Below are 17,057 nucleotides of genomic sequence, written 5' to 3' on the forward strand. Positions count from 1 at the left end.
AACCTTCATTAGGCAGTAATGGACCTGGGATACAAAAGTTAAATATATTTGTAGCTTCCATAAAAGGAAGCAAATGAAACAAGAAGTGAGGATTTACAGTATTGAGGTTAAGTCTTTCCTACTTTACTTCCTGAATAGCATAGATACAAAGAAAAGAATAGAAGAAACAAATAAATTTCAAATGCTAACCCAGAAAAATCTTCAGGCTATTCATTACTTTAAATATTGAAAAATTATATATTGTAATCTGCCTCTCAAAAAACCTTTATGCAGATACACTGTAAAGAACCAAAGTAGTCAGGTTTTAAACTTTCACCTTTATCTCTGTGTGGATGTATGTTGGAGAATCAAAGGAGTTTCCCAGAATTCTCTTGAAGAAGAGGAGCAACACAGATCTCCTATTTGTCATGCATTTCCTGGATTGAATTCACATTCTATTTAGCAAAACAAATCTTTATTTACTATTATGTAGTAGATATACTAAATTAACACACAGGGCAATAGTCCAGTGTGGAAGAGAGTATGGAAAGATAATCACAATACATTGCAATGAGGATTATGTTAGAGCACTTACCAAGTAGGAACCAAGAATGTTATAGGAGTCAAGAAGCTTTAGAAGAAATCTTTGAGTTTTTTAGTAGAACCAGAAGAAGTCACTAAGAGACATTATCAATATGCTGTATTTATAATATTGACTTACAATCTTTGAATAGGAAGAGAGAAACAGACCTGAAATCATTAGTATCAATATGACTTAGATAAAACTTGAGCTCACTTGTGTCAACATGATTTAGTTGTTTATTCCAGAAAATCTTTGCCTAGGACAGATAGGATTGTAAACAAAGCAAACAAAAAACCAAACAGAAACTGTCCCTAATTTTTTGTTTGCATAAAGAAATTCTGATAGGATGGAGACAATAATTTGCTTACCTGGGCAAACAGCTGGTTTATCAAACAATAGTTTATCAAGATTTTTCAAGTCCCTTGCTTACTGTGTCCACCAATCCAAAGTTAATTTCATTAACTTTGTCAAATCTGAGAAGTTTCCTCTCTTGACAGACCTACTTAAACCATCTGAGCTCAGATCCCAAACCTCTAATATCTAATTTTCTAGTTCTGAGATACTGCTAAGCACATCAAAGCAGTGTACTCTCCTATTGTAAGTTTTCATACTTCGTTTTGCTTTTATTAATAAGATCTCTTCAAGAAGTTTGTCCTTTCTGAAACAACTTAAATGTCCATTGATATGGATGAATGGATTAGGAAAATGTATATAGCTGACTCTTGAACAACAGGGGTTAAGGGTGGTGACCCTCCATGCAGTTGAAAATCCCCATACCAACTTTTGAATCCCCCCAAATTTAGCCTGTTGTTGACCACAAGTCTTACCAAAACATAAAAATCAATTAATACATAGTTTGTATGTTATATGTATTATATACCATATTGTTACAATGAAGTAAGCTAGAGAAAATATTAAGGAAATCATAAGAAAAAATACATTTACAGTACCATATTTATGGACAAAAATCTGCATAAAGGAGACCCATGCAGTTCAAACCTCTGTTGTTCAAAAAGAAAAAAAAAGAAAAAAAAAAAGAAAAACCTGTGTTGTTCAAGGGTCAATTGTACATATACAATGGAATAGTATTCAGCCATATGAAAGAAGGGAATTTTGCCATTTGCAGTAACATGGATGGATCCTGAGGGTATTATGCTAAGTGAAATTAAGTCAGAAGGTGGGGATGAAAAAGGGTGGGCAAAGTGGGTAAAGAGGGCCAAAAGGTACAAACTGCAGGGATAAAATAAATAAACTCTGTGGATATAATGTACAGTATGATGACTATACTTAATAATACTCTACTGCACACTTGAAAATTGCTAACATTGAGTAAATCTTATCACAAGAGAAAAAATATTGTAACTATGTATGGTGATGGATGTTAACTAGACTTTTGGTGACCATCTCTCAATATACACAAGTATTTAACCATTATGTTACAGGTGAAACTAATTTAACATTATATGTCAATTATACCTCAATTTAAAACTTAATCGATTATTTTTTTTAAAAGAAGTTTGTCTTTTCTAACTACAAACCACTACCAGACATACAAAAATAATCAATTCATTGCTATCAGCTACTAGGCCAAATGTTAAGTTTGTATGAGAATTAACTGATGAACTTGTTAGAAATATAGGTTTCCATACTTCATGCTTCACAGTGATTCTGATTTAGGAGGATTAGCACAAGGTCCAGGAATCTCTATTTTTAAAAGCGCCAGTTTTTTCTTAATGTAGGCTATACTTTGATCATGCTTAGAAAAATAATGCTTTTCTCTCTGCATACCAGCAAACATATGTTTGTGTACATGTGTATATTATATATTATACATATATACACATACATTATATACATATTACATGTTATATATACTATATATGTATATAGAAACATACAAAATAACACTCATATTAAATGTTCTGCATACTTTTTATGAAAATGGGCTCATACACATACATACACATATATATGACATTTTTTCAGGGAACATTATATAGTCTTTCTGAATCATCACATACAGATTTGCATTGTTTTTAATAGCTACATCTTATTCCACTATATGCCTGTACCATAATTTATTCTCCTCTATTAATGGCCATTTAGATTCCCTTTTTTGTTTCGTTTGTTTTTTGCTATTATAATGCTGCAATGAATACCTTTATGCATTTATGCTAAAATTTCTATAGAATATAAAGAATGGAAGGACATAGAAGAGTAGTATTGCTAGGTCAGAGGGTATGTGCACCTTAAAATTTGATAGATCTTGCTGAATTGCTCACCAACTTAGCTGCACTAATTGTCCTGCCAATTATCTTGGAGACTAATGTTTTCCCCACACTTATATAATACTAGTATCAATCTCTTTCATCTTTATCTACCTGGCAGGTAAATAAATAAATAAATAAAATCTTAACTTGCTTTTTACCATGTTTTTAATAGAATAAACAGCATTCAGTTTACCACTGAAATACAATTATCTAAAGTTCTACAAAATATATAACTCATCTGAATTAGCCCGTGCTTCTGGTATAATAAATAATCCATCAATCGCTCATGACCCATGGAGCTCATTTTCTTTTGGATAGACACCAATGGACCTATTGTACTTCCTATCTCTGAGCAAGGTAAAACATAAAGCCAGAAATGAGATGTCTTTGTCCTATGGCTTACTCCCAAAAGTTCTCAATGGCTCAACTCACCTAAGTCTTCCTCCTTTACTTTCTTCCTCCACATCATGACTTTTGCAAAAATTTATGATGACATTTTTTAATGAGTAAAATGATCTGGAAAAAATATTTTTTCAGTTTTTATTTTCAATAAAACAAAAGGCAACACTGCTGTATAAAGTATTGCATATGGACAACATTTACACAAATATACAAAACTTCAAAAAGCTAAACTCCAGTTTATTTCCATAGCCTTAAAAAGGTAGGGAGCACATAAAAATATGCAAAGTCATAGTTTATTCTTCAGGAATGTAAACTCTAGGAATACAATTAGAAACAAGTATATTTACTATGAAAAGATTAGTATCACTATATGATTAGAAGAGGTACACAAAAAACTCCACATTAGAGGAAGAAGCAAAGGTATGCAAAATAAGATCTTGAGTTTACTAATAGAAACTTCATATCAAGACACAAGTATTCTAGAACTCTACTATTAAAAAAACACACAAAAACATCTTCCAAAATGTTCACTGCTAGTCTCTTTAGATATGCACAAGTTACAAAGTACAGAAGACAACATATTTATGTTCTGATAAAGAATTTAACAAAATTAAACATAAATGTGAATAACTCAAAGCACTGAGTATAATTTTACTAAGCAACTAATCTAAAAGTATAAATTCATGCTAATTAAAGAAATAGTGAGTTTTTATTTTTCATCCAAAGGTTGGGTTGATACTATTTTACATTAATTTCTATCTACAATGCTTAATTTATATACCCATCAAATTATTATCCTTCTTTTAAATGGCTTTTTTAAAAACATTTTTTCAGTCACATTATTTACCATATAGATTCCTTGATGTGCTTCCCTTTAATAAAGTGTAAATTTATTGTGCCTATACTCAAATGTTAAACAGCCTTATTTTAAATATTTGTTTAAAATTATGTTTCAGAGTACATTTTTTCTCTTATAATTTAAATGTAAAAGTTTTAACATTTTAATTTTTTCTTCCAAAATAGGCATAATCCCTTAAAACTGAGATCGTTTTTATCTATTTTGGTTTAAAAAATATATTTCCCTTTAATTCAACTTGTTTTTATGTAAGTAAGTAATGTTTGCTAAGCAGTTGATTCATAATTGAAAATGGCCATGAAATATTGCTTTTTCAAAACAAATTGTCATCATTTAAGGACTGAGGATTTCTACCCCTCAAGTCTACAGAGCTGCCTTAAAAAGTTCCATGGTGGTGTACAAGGGATTCCAGGGTGCTCAACTGTCCTGGATCCTCTTGAAAATTCTACTTTCTCTCCCTACTTCATTCCAAAGGCAAATGCTGGGGCCCAGCTTCACTAGAATATCCCAGTAGTTGGGTATTTGAAGAGTAAGAGGTTGGGTAATTTCAAGAACCTCTAATGGCTTAAACTGTGGAATGGAACTACAATTTCGAAGTATGGGGTGTAAGGACCCATGCTGGGGCAGAATTCTTCTTGTGGTAAAGGGTATTATTCTGGATATGTAGGAGATCTGCGACCAAATGGCTACATCTAGGATTTTCATAAGAAAACAACCTACAAACATGACTTCAACTCAATATGGAAAGATGAATGGGAAGAGAGTAAAGGGATTAGCATTATCCAATATTAATAATTGCTATAAAAAATTTCAAATGTATAATCTTCACTTGAAACAGTATCAAAGGTACTATAAAATAATTTTACTGTTAACGTAGCATTGCATCCCAGAAAATCAACTGTTACAAATTATTTGAAGCAAAAATTCAGATCCACTCCACTAAGTAAGCCTTCAGAGTCTTTAAAAGAATATACACATGCAGATTTGTTCTGCATTGTATAAAAGGGTGGTACCCTTTGCATTAAAATTGTAGGCATCTGTAGCTGATTCCATTTATAGTTAACAAGAAAAATATAAAATGTTACATTTTATTGTAAAAATAAATGAAAGTCATTTAAAATTTAGAATTAAAGGATCTAATAAGTATCATGGACACTATTAAAAAATTCATTGGCTGTTAAAAACAATGAAGATTACGATATTTAGTACCTAACATACTTGATCTAGGATTGTGAGACACTGAGAATTCTAAATATTAGGTAATTTGTACTTTGATACTCTCTTCTCAAACTTTAACGTGCATAAAAATCACTTGATGATCTTGTTAAAAAGCAGACTATGATTCAATAGATCGAAAGAGGCTCTGAAATTCTACATTTTTAACAAGATGCCTAGTGATGCCAACTACATACTGGTCCTCAGATCATAGGAGCAGCAATGATCTAGAATAATACCAAAATGAAGATCATTACAGCAGTTGATCATTAAAATCTGATCTCTCATTTGTGCTAGCTGTTTCCTCAATCTTATTCTACAAGTTTCCTAAGCACTTTAACTTGCTTAAAATGTCAATCTTCTAAATTAGTTCTTAAGACTATCAATACTATTAGTAGCTACATGCTTAGGGGAAATTCTTTGTTAAAGGATTACAAAAAGACAATAGGAAATTCACAGTGACATTTTAAAATATTTTAAATTGTACACAGGATTCCTGTTAAATCAATACAGTATCAACTTTCACTGTCTAGTTGTCTTTTTTTTTTTTAAACTATTACAATATATACCAATAGATCTTATTCCATCTCTATTACTGGAACTAAAAACCTCAAATTCATTTATATTAAAAACCATATTCTATTCAGAATTAATGAATAAAAACTAGTTCATGCTTTTTTAAGAACTAGATTTAAAATGGTAGCCAAAGCAGTTACGGTCAAAATTACATTCATGGTGTATGATTTAGTACTCCTCAGGACATACAAATTTTTTACATTTGAGCTCTGCACAAGCAGGCACAAAATGAAAACTAGTATGTTCTGTGTGACCACAGCTAGGGACTGGGAATAAGGAAACTACTGTGTACTAACAGTGAAAACGACAAAGAGGGGACGTCCTAGGTCTTCCTTCCTAATCAACTTACTCTCATCCTCATTCTTGCTTTCTCTCTCTCTCCCTCTGACTTATTAGTTAAGTATACTTAATTTACAGAGAACCTCAACCATAGCCAAAATGACCACCACTAGCAAACACCAAACTTTTATGTCTATCTAGAGGTCACATGTTCTCCATAGTACATACTGGTTTGTTTAGCTTCTGCCATTTTGCCTTTTTAATTTTTATTTTGGTTGGGGGCAACTACATTGATTATTCTTTCTATCATAACAATATTTAAAATAGGCTTGTTCACAAACAAAACTTTTTTTTCACATTTTATAATTTTAATTTTAAGAACACAAATACAAATAACCTAAATTACTTAATATATAATTGTCCTTTGTCCATATTTCTCTATATTTTCTATTATGACATTTTATAAACAAAAAATTTACCTAATATCCTTCATTTTCCGACAAACAATTCAGTATTATATGGTTGACATTGGTATCTTGAGAGCTGTGTTGCACGATTTTCAATGATTTCCAGGAAGTTGTCAATGATGTGTGCTTTGAATTATAGGAAAACAACCTACCTAGGATTTCCAAAGTGAAGGAGCAGGGAAAGTCAGCTTTATAGCTTATTACATTTTAGAATTGAAGGGGATTTTCACCTGCTAAATCCAGATCAAATACTTCAAAACTACACATCTACTAGCAATCTGACTTTTAATATAAAAATGTTCCAAAGATAACAACAGAAATTCCTCTACCTAGCCCTTGGAATTATAAAATTAGTCTAAGTACTGAGTTAGTAGGCATTTTCCAGTGCTTCATATAAATAATTCCACTAATCTGAAGGATAATCTGATTATAAGCATTTTTATCAGGCACTTTTCATAAACATCATTTTTGTTTTTTTCATGTGCCTGTTTTTCAGACTGCTATGCTTCACATCAGCTGTTGATTTCTCAGAGCTGTACCTTTGCCTCCTTCTTTCAAAAACAGTTCCCATACATGGAGATTCCCTTTGACTCTAAAGGCCAAACACACAACTACCAAAGTAGGAGTTATTAAAAAATAAGAACTCACAACCTCTCATGAAATGTAACCAATCTGACCAGACAATTTGCCAAAATGTACTGTTACGCTGACAATCTTAGGGCAACAAAAACAAATAAGAAAGGAAAAAAAAAAAAAATCAAATCAAGAGGGGAAAATATACCCAAGAAATAACAAAACCATATTTCAACTTACTGCAACCTACACATTATTCCCTTCATAATCAAGGTAGCCTTCAGAACTTAAGACATCAGGGCTCTTGTCTGGAATAAGGATGACAGACCCTAGGCTCTTTCAATAAAGAAGGAAAGTCGTATCTCTAGATCCACTGGTCAGGTGGGAAAACTATTACAAATTAATCTGTGGACAGAGTAATGCTAATACTAGGAGGTCTCTGCTGACCTGATTGATGCTTCATTGGAAGTTCAGTCCTTTCAGAAACGTAAATAAGCTTTTCTTCTTGGAGACTACAAGCAGAAAACCTATTGGCATCTGTCCCAGGCCCACAGCCAACCGCAGATGATGGATTATGTGGGACTGTGACACCACTGACTTGTTCAAAGGATTTACTAAACACAGTTGCAGCAGTCTTAGCCAAACCATGGCTACAAGGTTTAGGGAGAGATTGGCTGGTAGTTAATGTCAGTCTCTTCAAAGAGAGAAGCTCAAGATTCTCACTCTGGGCTCTTTGAGTTTGTTTTCGGGCAAAGTGATCTTTGCAAGACTCCCCTGTAGTTTCTTTTTCTTTTCCTCCAGTTTTGCTTCCTGCTGAGCGTCTCTGAGTCTTTCCTACACTTGTCTTGTTACTAGAATTGTTACTACTGTTTGATAAACCAGACTGGCTAGTACTAGATGCAGCCCTGGAATAAAATCCCTCGTCAACTTCAGATATCTCCATCAGTTCTTCTTGACCTGTTAATTCCGTATTTCCTAGACAAAGAAATAACAAAGATTAATTAATATCAAGTATTTTAAGTAATTCTTGTTTCATGATTAATACCAAATCAATTATAAACTTTAGCATAATTACATAAAGTAACAGATTATAGACCAAAATTAGATAAATCAAAACATTCTATAAAACATAAAAAACAGTTCATTGTAATTAAATAAGAGTAATTTAGGGTGTATTAAACAAAAAGCATGCCATAAACCACCCCCACCCCGGCCCGTGTTTTTAGAAAGAGTTCTCTTACATGCAAAAGATCAGAAATAATTAGGAAAAATACCACACAGTTAAACTAGGGGTAAACTCTTCCCCGGTAGCAAAACAGTATAAAATCAAAGCTCTTACCAAGGAACTTTAAAAAACAAATGGTGTTAAAATATTTTAAAGATTTTTTTTTAAAGGTTGCATTCTACATTCTAGATTATTTTACTTAGATTTAAAAAAAAATAGACCATAACTATCATGAGCTCAATCTTGTTAAAATTCTATAAACATTATCCTTCAAATCAAAAATGGCAAAAATACAAAGATAAAAAATAATTTCAGATCTCAAAACATAAGCAGAAAATTATTTTGGAAGTAATTTTCTGCCTTAGTTTTCACAACAATTTACTCAGAGAAAATATAGGTACAACCATTCCAAAGAGCATTAGATCATTGAGAAATTGTGGTGCATAATTCATGCATTTTGATTATTAGATGACATGCATAATTTTGTGATTGTGCAACTGTTGCTTAAGACATGCAGCAGTGGTCCTTTGCCATGAGATACCTTGGAGGGCAGCTAGAAAGTGCTCTGCTAAAACTGCACTCTGCCAGGTGAGTTTATTCCATCCTCCATCATTTTTCTTACAGATTTTTGCCTCCTGATCTCTGGCAAGCCTTTGCTCTCAGTTCTAGGATCTGTGGCTGTTTCCTGCACACCCTGTATATGTTGAGCATCAATGTCTCCTAGTGTTCTGCCTTTTTCCCCATTCCCGGTTCTCTCTCCGGCCACATTTGTGACACTAATCTCAGGAATGACAAGGATGCCCAATTCAGTAGTATCATTACTGTTGTCAGGTTGCTCTAGAATTGAAGATGATAAGACAAAATGATGGCTGAAAACAAAACAAAATAAAAATGCAAAACAAGAAAAACAAAAGACCCAAAACAAAAACTGGATGACTGAATGTTATGGATTAAGTCAAATATCTGCACTGTAGAAATTTCTATAATTTACATTACTTTGACAGTATTGGAGACAAGTAGGGTCACATTCTATAATTTTAAATGATAGTGAAAAAACTCACAGAGCATCAATTCATGTTCTGCACTTTTTTCACACACATATTTGACACAGACCATGAAACAGAAATTTTTTAATAAATCAAAATAGAATTTCTATTGTTTTAAAGATAACATCGTGACCATTGAACTTAGGTCAAGCCTTGGGCAAATGTTCCAGGATGTACAGCCAAAACTCTAGCTCTTGTCAACATTAGGAACCAAAACACTTAGGAATTCCCCTCACATATTTAAAATTCTATTTTTTATTAGATTACACGGAGATTGACTTAATAAACTACAATATTGGGAAAATGATTATTCATTCATAATATCATGGTTAGCAATGCTGCAAGTACAGTTTTTGTCTAACACACCAATCATTGTGTGTATTGGCAAATATTAATGCAGCTGTGACACAATTAATTAGTCTACTCCTTCAGATTCATACTCATACCATAAATTTAGGCCAGCTTGTAATAGTTCATTACTAAACTGGAGAAAAATTAAAATGGACTTGGAAAAATAAAAAAGGACCAACTTCGCTGTTAGTCCTTTATTCTGAAAACAGCCATTGTAATCAAAACAAAAGAATGAAAGTCCTAAATAGTTATTACTTGTAGGTATTTTTTCTGTATCTTAAACCACAAAGCATGGTTTTATTTAAAGTTGTCAAAGAAATATCTGTAATAAATGGGAAAAAAAAACATGAACATATCTACCTTGGGTCAGTAATGAAAATTAAAGTTCAAAACAACATAAGACTACGTAAAACAGTATATATCTTAAAAAATGTAGAACACAAATCTGCTTGAGAGACATTACCTACTACTTTCAAATGTTTCTCATGATAGGATTATCATCACTCACGGTGCTAAAGCATGTGTAACAGTAACAGGTTGTAAAAGAATGGAGGTCAGAGCCACACACTCCTAAGGATCTCAAGCTTTGCTACACATTAGTATCACCTGGTAATCTTTAAGAACTACTGATACCTGGCTCTCACCCTAGACATTCTGATTTAATTAGTATGAGGTATGACCCACACACTGGGATTTTTAAAAGTTCCCAGTGACTAATGTGCAGCAAATTTTGGGAACCACTGCTCTATTCAAATTCTTTCAAATTTTGAAAACTTAATGGAAAAGTTATTATGAATGCCCTGGATATTCTATACCCAGCAGCAATATGCACTTCAGGAGGCCCTCAAAGCTGCATGTTGCCCTGGACTGGTGGGCCAATGTGCTGGTATAATAATTTTCCATTTACTAGTGCTTCATAAACCTTTGACTGAAGGTTCTTGAAATGAAATGTTTACTTCCTAAACAGGCCAAAGCATGTTGGTGAGGTAGTATCACCTCTAATAAAGGTTAAATGAGATTAAAAAGTTCCAACAAGGCCTACTTCCCCTTGCTAATAGCTGTCTTCAAAGTGAGGGCAAGTAAATATCTAACTGAGATAAATGCCAGAGGCCACTGGAACTGAGAGTAAAATCACCATGGCATTGTTGGGTGACAAGCAAGACTTGTCCATTTACCTTACAGAAGCAAATTTCACAAAAGATCTACTAAAGGAACCATCTTGCTCCCCCCAAAAATAAGCTGAAGAAATTATCCAGACATAGCAAAGCCAATGAACATAAAAAATAAGCATAGGTGGCCTAATAGAAAACAACACTACTTACACTGAATGGTACTAAACAGTTTTTTTGAAAGCATTCATATATATTCTTCAATTATATTCTCTGAATTAGGCAATGACTCCCATTTACAGACAAGGAAACCGAAGTTTAGAAAGAGCTAATAACTATTCAGTGGGTAGGCTAAACAGTAAAATCTCTTGACTTCAAATGTCCATTCTAACATATTACAAAATCTAACTCTTCAATTCATTAAAGTCCATTTGAGTTAAATATACTCTGACATCCCTCAATTAGGTTTAACTTATTTGCTTAGATTCCTGGTCTTCTCATAGAGAGCAAATAATTTATTTTGGCTGAATAGAGAGCAAGAGCAGATAGAAGTGGGCAAGAAAACCTAAACAGGTCAATAACTCTCAAGGTTAGTTTTTCATTTTTTTAAATTTGGCTTATTTCTAAAAAGACATCAGTGAAAATCATCAATTTAAAATGGTGCTGCAATGATGAAAATTTTGTGAGAAAAACTAGAAAATGACAAGAGGAATAATATATAAAGCAGTACTAGGCAATGGGTTTGCCAGCCACATGTCTGGGATACTGGTCAAGATCTGTAGCTCCAAAAACGATATTAAAATTTTTTAAACTATTAAAATAAATGGCAAGTAGAAAATGAGATTATGTTTTTCCACAAGTACAAATTTTTGATTAATTTATGTAATGTTATCACTCAAAACGGTAAAAGTGGCAAATTTTAATCTGCTTATTAAGGTAATTTTGTCAAAAGAAAAGCATGTAATTCTGTATAGAGCTAGAAAGAACAAATATAATTCTCAGGAAAATTATGAAATAAAGATAACTATATGACTCAAACATTTGTTACATGATATTGTTCTCTATTATTTTTCCAACTTCTTCCCCTGTATGTGACCCAATCTCCCTGCACACATCTTCTTACTGGTCTTGCTATTCCAACTAGGCCTGGGATGTTCTTCCCTACATAGCTACCTACATGGCTCACCTCCTTTCAGATTTTTCTCAGAAATTTCCTTCTCAATGAAACCTTACCTGATCATCCTATCGAGTTTCAATATCCTCCATATTTCATATACTCTATTCCTTACCTTGTTTCTTCTAAGCGCTTAATTATTCTCTAAACTACAATTATTTCTCTATCTTGTCCGCTAGACATAAGTTCCACAAGGGCAGGGATTTTCTGGTCACTCTTGCATACCTAATACCTGAAAAAAGTAGCTTGTATATAGTAGGTGCCCAATAAATATTTGTCTGATAAATTAAATGAATCTCCTGTTACATGGTGAAATTATTAAAATAAATGAAGGTGAGAAGACATGAGAAAGGTAATCTAGGGGGAAGCCCTGGTGGCTCAGTGGTTTAGCACCGCCTTCAGCCCGGGGTGTGGTCCTGGAGACCTGGGATCCAGTCCCACATCAGGCTCCCTGCATGGAGCCCGCTTCTCCCTCTGTCTGTGTCTCTGCCTCTCTCTCCTTCTGTGTCTCTCATGAATAAATAAATAAATAATCTTTAAAAAAAAAAAAAAAAAGAAAGGTAATCTAGGAAGTGTGCTACTTGACTAGGTAAAAAGGGAAATATACTATACAGCTTATACTAATAACAAGTTTTAGATGGCAGAGAAAGTAAAGTCTCTTTGTTTTGGAAAAGTAAAGTAGCCACCTCCAAATTCAGGTTTAGTAAAATGCTTAATAATGCTATATATATTTAAATCTACAGTTATTTTATTATGCTATCCTCTGGATAACATAGCTAAGGAGAAGAAGTGAATCTTTGTTTAAAAAAATTACAAGAGATGTTGTAAGGGAATATAAATGTATAAGAAAATAGAATCTGTTCAAAAGCCTCAAACTTAAATCTATGCAAAAGGTGTCATAGTTGTTTTATACCTATAAAAAACAATACTTACATTTGACTTCAAATAATTCGAAAAGTTCAAAAAAGATCCAAAGAGAAACGTCTCAGAGAATATTTTATTTGTATGACCTTTATAAACAGGTAAACTTCTCTCCACACAGAGAAATTAGGAGAGTTAAAGAATACTTTTAATAGACTTTTCCAAATTGGTTCTCAAAGGCACTCAAATCATTTCTCCCTATAAAACTTCTTCTGGCTTTGAGAAAAAAAAAAAAGGTAAAACAAATTGCAAATATCATTAAAACTGATCATGAAAAGTTGTGATTTCCTTCATATGTAATTTTATAATCCCAAATATCTATTCCATCACTCATGAAACTCCTTATTTTAGCTATTCTTGCTTTTTTTTTTCTTTTTATGGCTACCTTATTTGCTAAAAGTGACAACTTAGTAAAGGAATAATTTATTTATTCATAGAATTTACACAGCTCTGTATTCAGACTACTCTGTAAATCTAAAGGAATCTGGTTTATGACCCAAGGCACTTACTTACAAATTCCCTTGTGAAATTAATAAAATAAGCGAAAGCTTTAAAAAAATTAATCTAATCCTTAAATGTCTGCATCATACAATACTGACATTATGAAAAGTATTTTAGAGTAACTCTAAAAGAAAGTGATACACATTCTTTTACAATTTATAAGATATAAATATTTTAAATGTCATAATATACCTGAACAACTCCATACTTTTAATCCAATCAGTTTATGTTTATAATTTATCCTATTCAGTGGAAGAAAAATCCTATCTATATTCATTAAGCTATTCATTGCAGTGTTCTCTATAATAGCAAAAAGTTAGAAACAAATTATTTGGCATAATAAGGAAATGATTAAGTAAACGATGGAATATCAACTCAATGTGGTACTATGTAGCCTTTAAAACAATTGGACTTATTAGGAGAATTTAGGAAAATGTTTGACAATGTTAACTGAACAAAAATAGAACATCAGAACGTTTTAAATAGAACACAACTATGAAAAAGACATATACATATGGGAAAAACCTTTAAAATGATAATTATTTAACTACTGGGATTATAAGTGAGTACCCCTCTACCCAGTTTACTACCATGTTACACCGTTTTTCAAAAAAAGAAGGAATGAATTGCTCAATCTCTATTATAAATTTATCATTCATTCACTCATTCAGGCATTCAGCTCCTATTTATTGTGCACCTATTATATGCCAGACATTGTTTTAGGCGCTGGGGATACAATGGCCAACTAGACAAAGACCCTGCCCTCACAGAGCTTACACTGCAGTATGGGAATTAAGGAAACAACAGAATTTTAGATAGTGGAAAATGAGGTAAAGGAATAAGTATATTGGGAAAGAGTAGGAAGCGTGGTAAGAAGGAAAGTCTACTTTAGATTGGTGGTCTGGGGACACCTTCTTGAGGAATGGACATTTGAGCTGCGATTTGAATGATGATAAATCACTGGCTATTCAAGGATGTGGAAGAAGACAGTTCAAGCTGCCACCTACTCATCATTTAAATTTTAGCTCAGTTACTCAAACTGGGAGGACAAAGCCCCTAAAACAGAAATTCCTCAGTGTGTTGAAGAGTTAGAAAGGTGAGAGAGGTCTTCCAGTGGGGTCAAAGTAATAGGCAAGATATCATATGACTAGGGCCACCTATGCCAAAGCACGGATCTTGGATTTCATTCTGATTGCAATGGGCAGCCATTGACAGGAACATAGATAGACTGTGTGTATTTTATTAGCATTTATCAACAGAAAACATATGTGTGTAAGATAATATTGAGCATGAAGTGTGTCCTGGGTTAGAAAAAACAACAACATTATAACAATCTACAACCTGGGCCAGGAATTTGTAAAGCAGCTTAGAGGCAATCAAAGCTGCCACAGAAACACAAAGTAAGGACCCTGAAGTTAAAGGGCTGTACTCTGAGCAAGGATGTTAACAAACACTAAGACTTAGATATACAGGTCCTGAAGCCAGAAGTAGACTTTCCAGGCAAGAAAAGAGCAGCCTGGGGCACAAAGAAAAACACAATAAAACATACTGGGTTAGGAGCTATTCCCAATTTTCTTAAGTAAAGATCAGTCAAGTCTTTAGCTTTTGTTGTGTATATAACAAATGATACAGTTCTTATTGAGGTGGGTGTAGTCACTTTCAATAACTTCTTTTGTCATCTTTATTTTTATTTTTTTTTTAATTTTGTCATCTTTATTAAGTCTCAGGTTAAAAAAAAATCCCTTTGAGATCTGCAACATATGGATGCTGTTGGACCAGGTGAATCCTTCCTGATGATTAAAGATCCTCATGGCCAGATAGACCAAAAGCAGGTAAGCAAGATCTCTTACAAAAATACCTACAAAAGCTTATTTCTTCCTCTGTGTGCAATGTCTAACAAATGCTCCTAAAAAGGTAGTGCTCAAGGTAGGTGCTCAATGACAAGGTACATTAAATAATAAATTCCTTAACTATAGCAAAAACTCCTCTCCTCCTCATGAAGCCTCCTTAATAAAAAATGTAGAACACAATAATTTACAAATAAGTGTTTTTGCCTCATAAGACCAATAATTCTGAAATATTTTGCTTCTCTGTGTAGAAAAGTATTTTATTTAATCTAGAAATAAACTAAGATTTTTTGTTGTTTTCTTCTAAAGTTGGCTAACCCAGGATTCTGAGACTTTCCTCTTTAATGTTTATATGTGTTAATTGGACAACGTGATATTTTAGCTCTGGTTAACAGGTCCTTTTTCTTTGACTCATCTAATATTTCCTAATATTTTATTTTGTCCTACATGAGTATCAAGTTCCATATCAAGACTGCCAGTTTAAAAAAAAAAAAAGACTGCCAGTTAAAATTCATGTGATGCTAACTTTGGTCAAAAGGAAACGCTTATTTTTGGTTCAAATGTTTTATCATCTATATTGGGAAAGGAAAATTTGTTCCTCAAATAGCATTTTAGAATCTGAAAATAATGAAGCTTCTCAAAATGATACTAAAAACATTTAAACCCTTTTATAAAACTGCCAGATAACTTTTTCTAAATCTTCTTAACAAGTAAGACAACTTTTTTTTTTTGAGTAAGACAACTTTTAAAATAAAAACATTAGCATTATACATTTCTATTTGTAGGTGTGAAATTCCAATAGCCAATCCTTAAAAGTTTGCCACATTTGAGTTTAAAATTATTTCTGTGTTTTTTCTTTAAAAAAAAAAAGATTTTTATTTATTTATTCATGAGAGACACAGAAAGAAAGGCAGAGACACAGGCAGAGGAAAGAGAAGTAGGATCCATGCAAGAAGCCGGATGTAGGGACTCGATCCTGGGAATCTGGGATCACACCCTGAGCCAAAAGCAGATACTCAACCGCTGAGCCACCAGGCATCCCGATTTCTGTGTTTTTTCAAAATGCTTTAGTAACTATTAGCAATTTTGTTTCTCAAATAAATGCTTTTCTTATAAAGTCATAAAATCAGATTCACAAAATAAATGTTTCATTTCAAGATTTATGACATTCATCTGTGGAATCTAGGAAAAGACTACCTCAAGGGTTTTGAAATATTTACATATAATTATTTTTAAAAATATTTAACTGAAATATACCTCTTATAATTATTCATATTTATTCAACAGTTGGAAAGTTAATGTTCTGTTTCATCAATATGTTATTATGCAATAAACGTATTAACATTTTCTAAATCAATAATCAATAATTTCTAAATCAATATTTTCCAACATGAACTGCATCTTTTTCTCCTGTTCTTTTTCTTTTCTCATCTAATAAGTTAGTACTAAACTATTCAGCAAATTAATCACATTTTTCATTATTTTTAAAAAACATAATCACAGGTCTCATTGAACTCTGTTATAATCATTTAAATTTATTTAAATATCTTGGCATCCATTCAATAGAAACTTAATATTAAAAATGCAATAAAACTGCTATAATAACATGAAACTTCCCTTTCTTTAATCTATGTAAATTGTATTTTGATTTTTCACTGAAACATTTCATATAATTAATTAAAT

At 32.5% G+C, this 17,057-nt stretch overlaps 1 protein-coding gene across 6 annotated transcripts in view; it reads right to left on the reverse strand.

Annotated features, from left to right (window-relative positions):
* FAM126A (family with sequence similarity 126 member A) overlaps positions 1-17,057 on the reverse strand; it is a 125,316-nt gene that overhangs the window by 22,936 nt on the left and 85,323 nt on the right. For 2 of the 6 annotated variants that reach the window (XR_005369537.1, XR_005369538.1), the window contains exons 11-13: positions 7,648-8,175; positions 6,640-6,779; positions 3,265-3,348 (exon numbers count right to left, since the gene is read on the reverse strand). Coding sequence is in view for 3 of the 6 variants with exons in the window: in XM_038557083.1 (XP_038413011.1) it covers positions 6,640-6,779; positions 7,648-8,175 (668 nt within the window). In the remaining 3 variants the exon portion in view is untranslated. The other 4 variants (XR_005369539.1, XM_038557083.1, XM_038557085.1 and 1 more) reach the window with 4 other exon arrangements.

Source organism: Canis lupus, chromosome 14 (assembly GCF_011100685.1).
Source record: "Canis lupus familiaris isolate Mischka breed German Shepherd chromosome 14, alternate assembly UU_Cfam_GSD_1.0, whole genome shotgun sequence".
Taxonomy (NCBI): domain Eukaryota; kingdom Metazoa; phylum Chordata; class Mammalia; order Carnivora; family Canidae; genus Canis; species Canis lupus.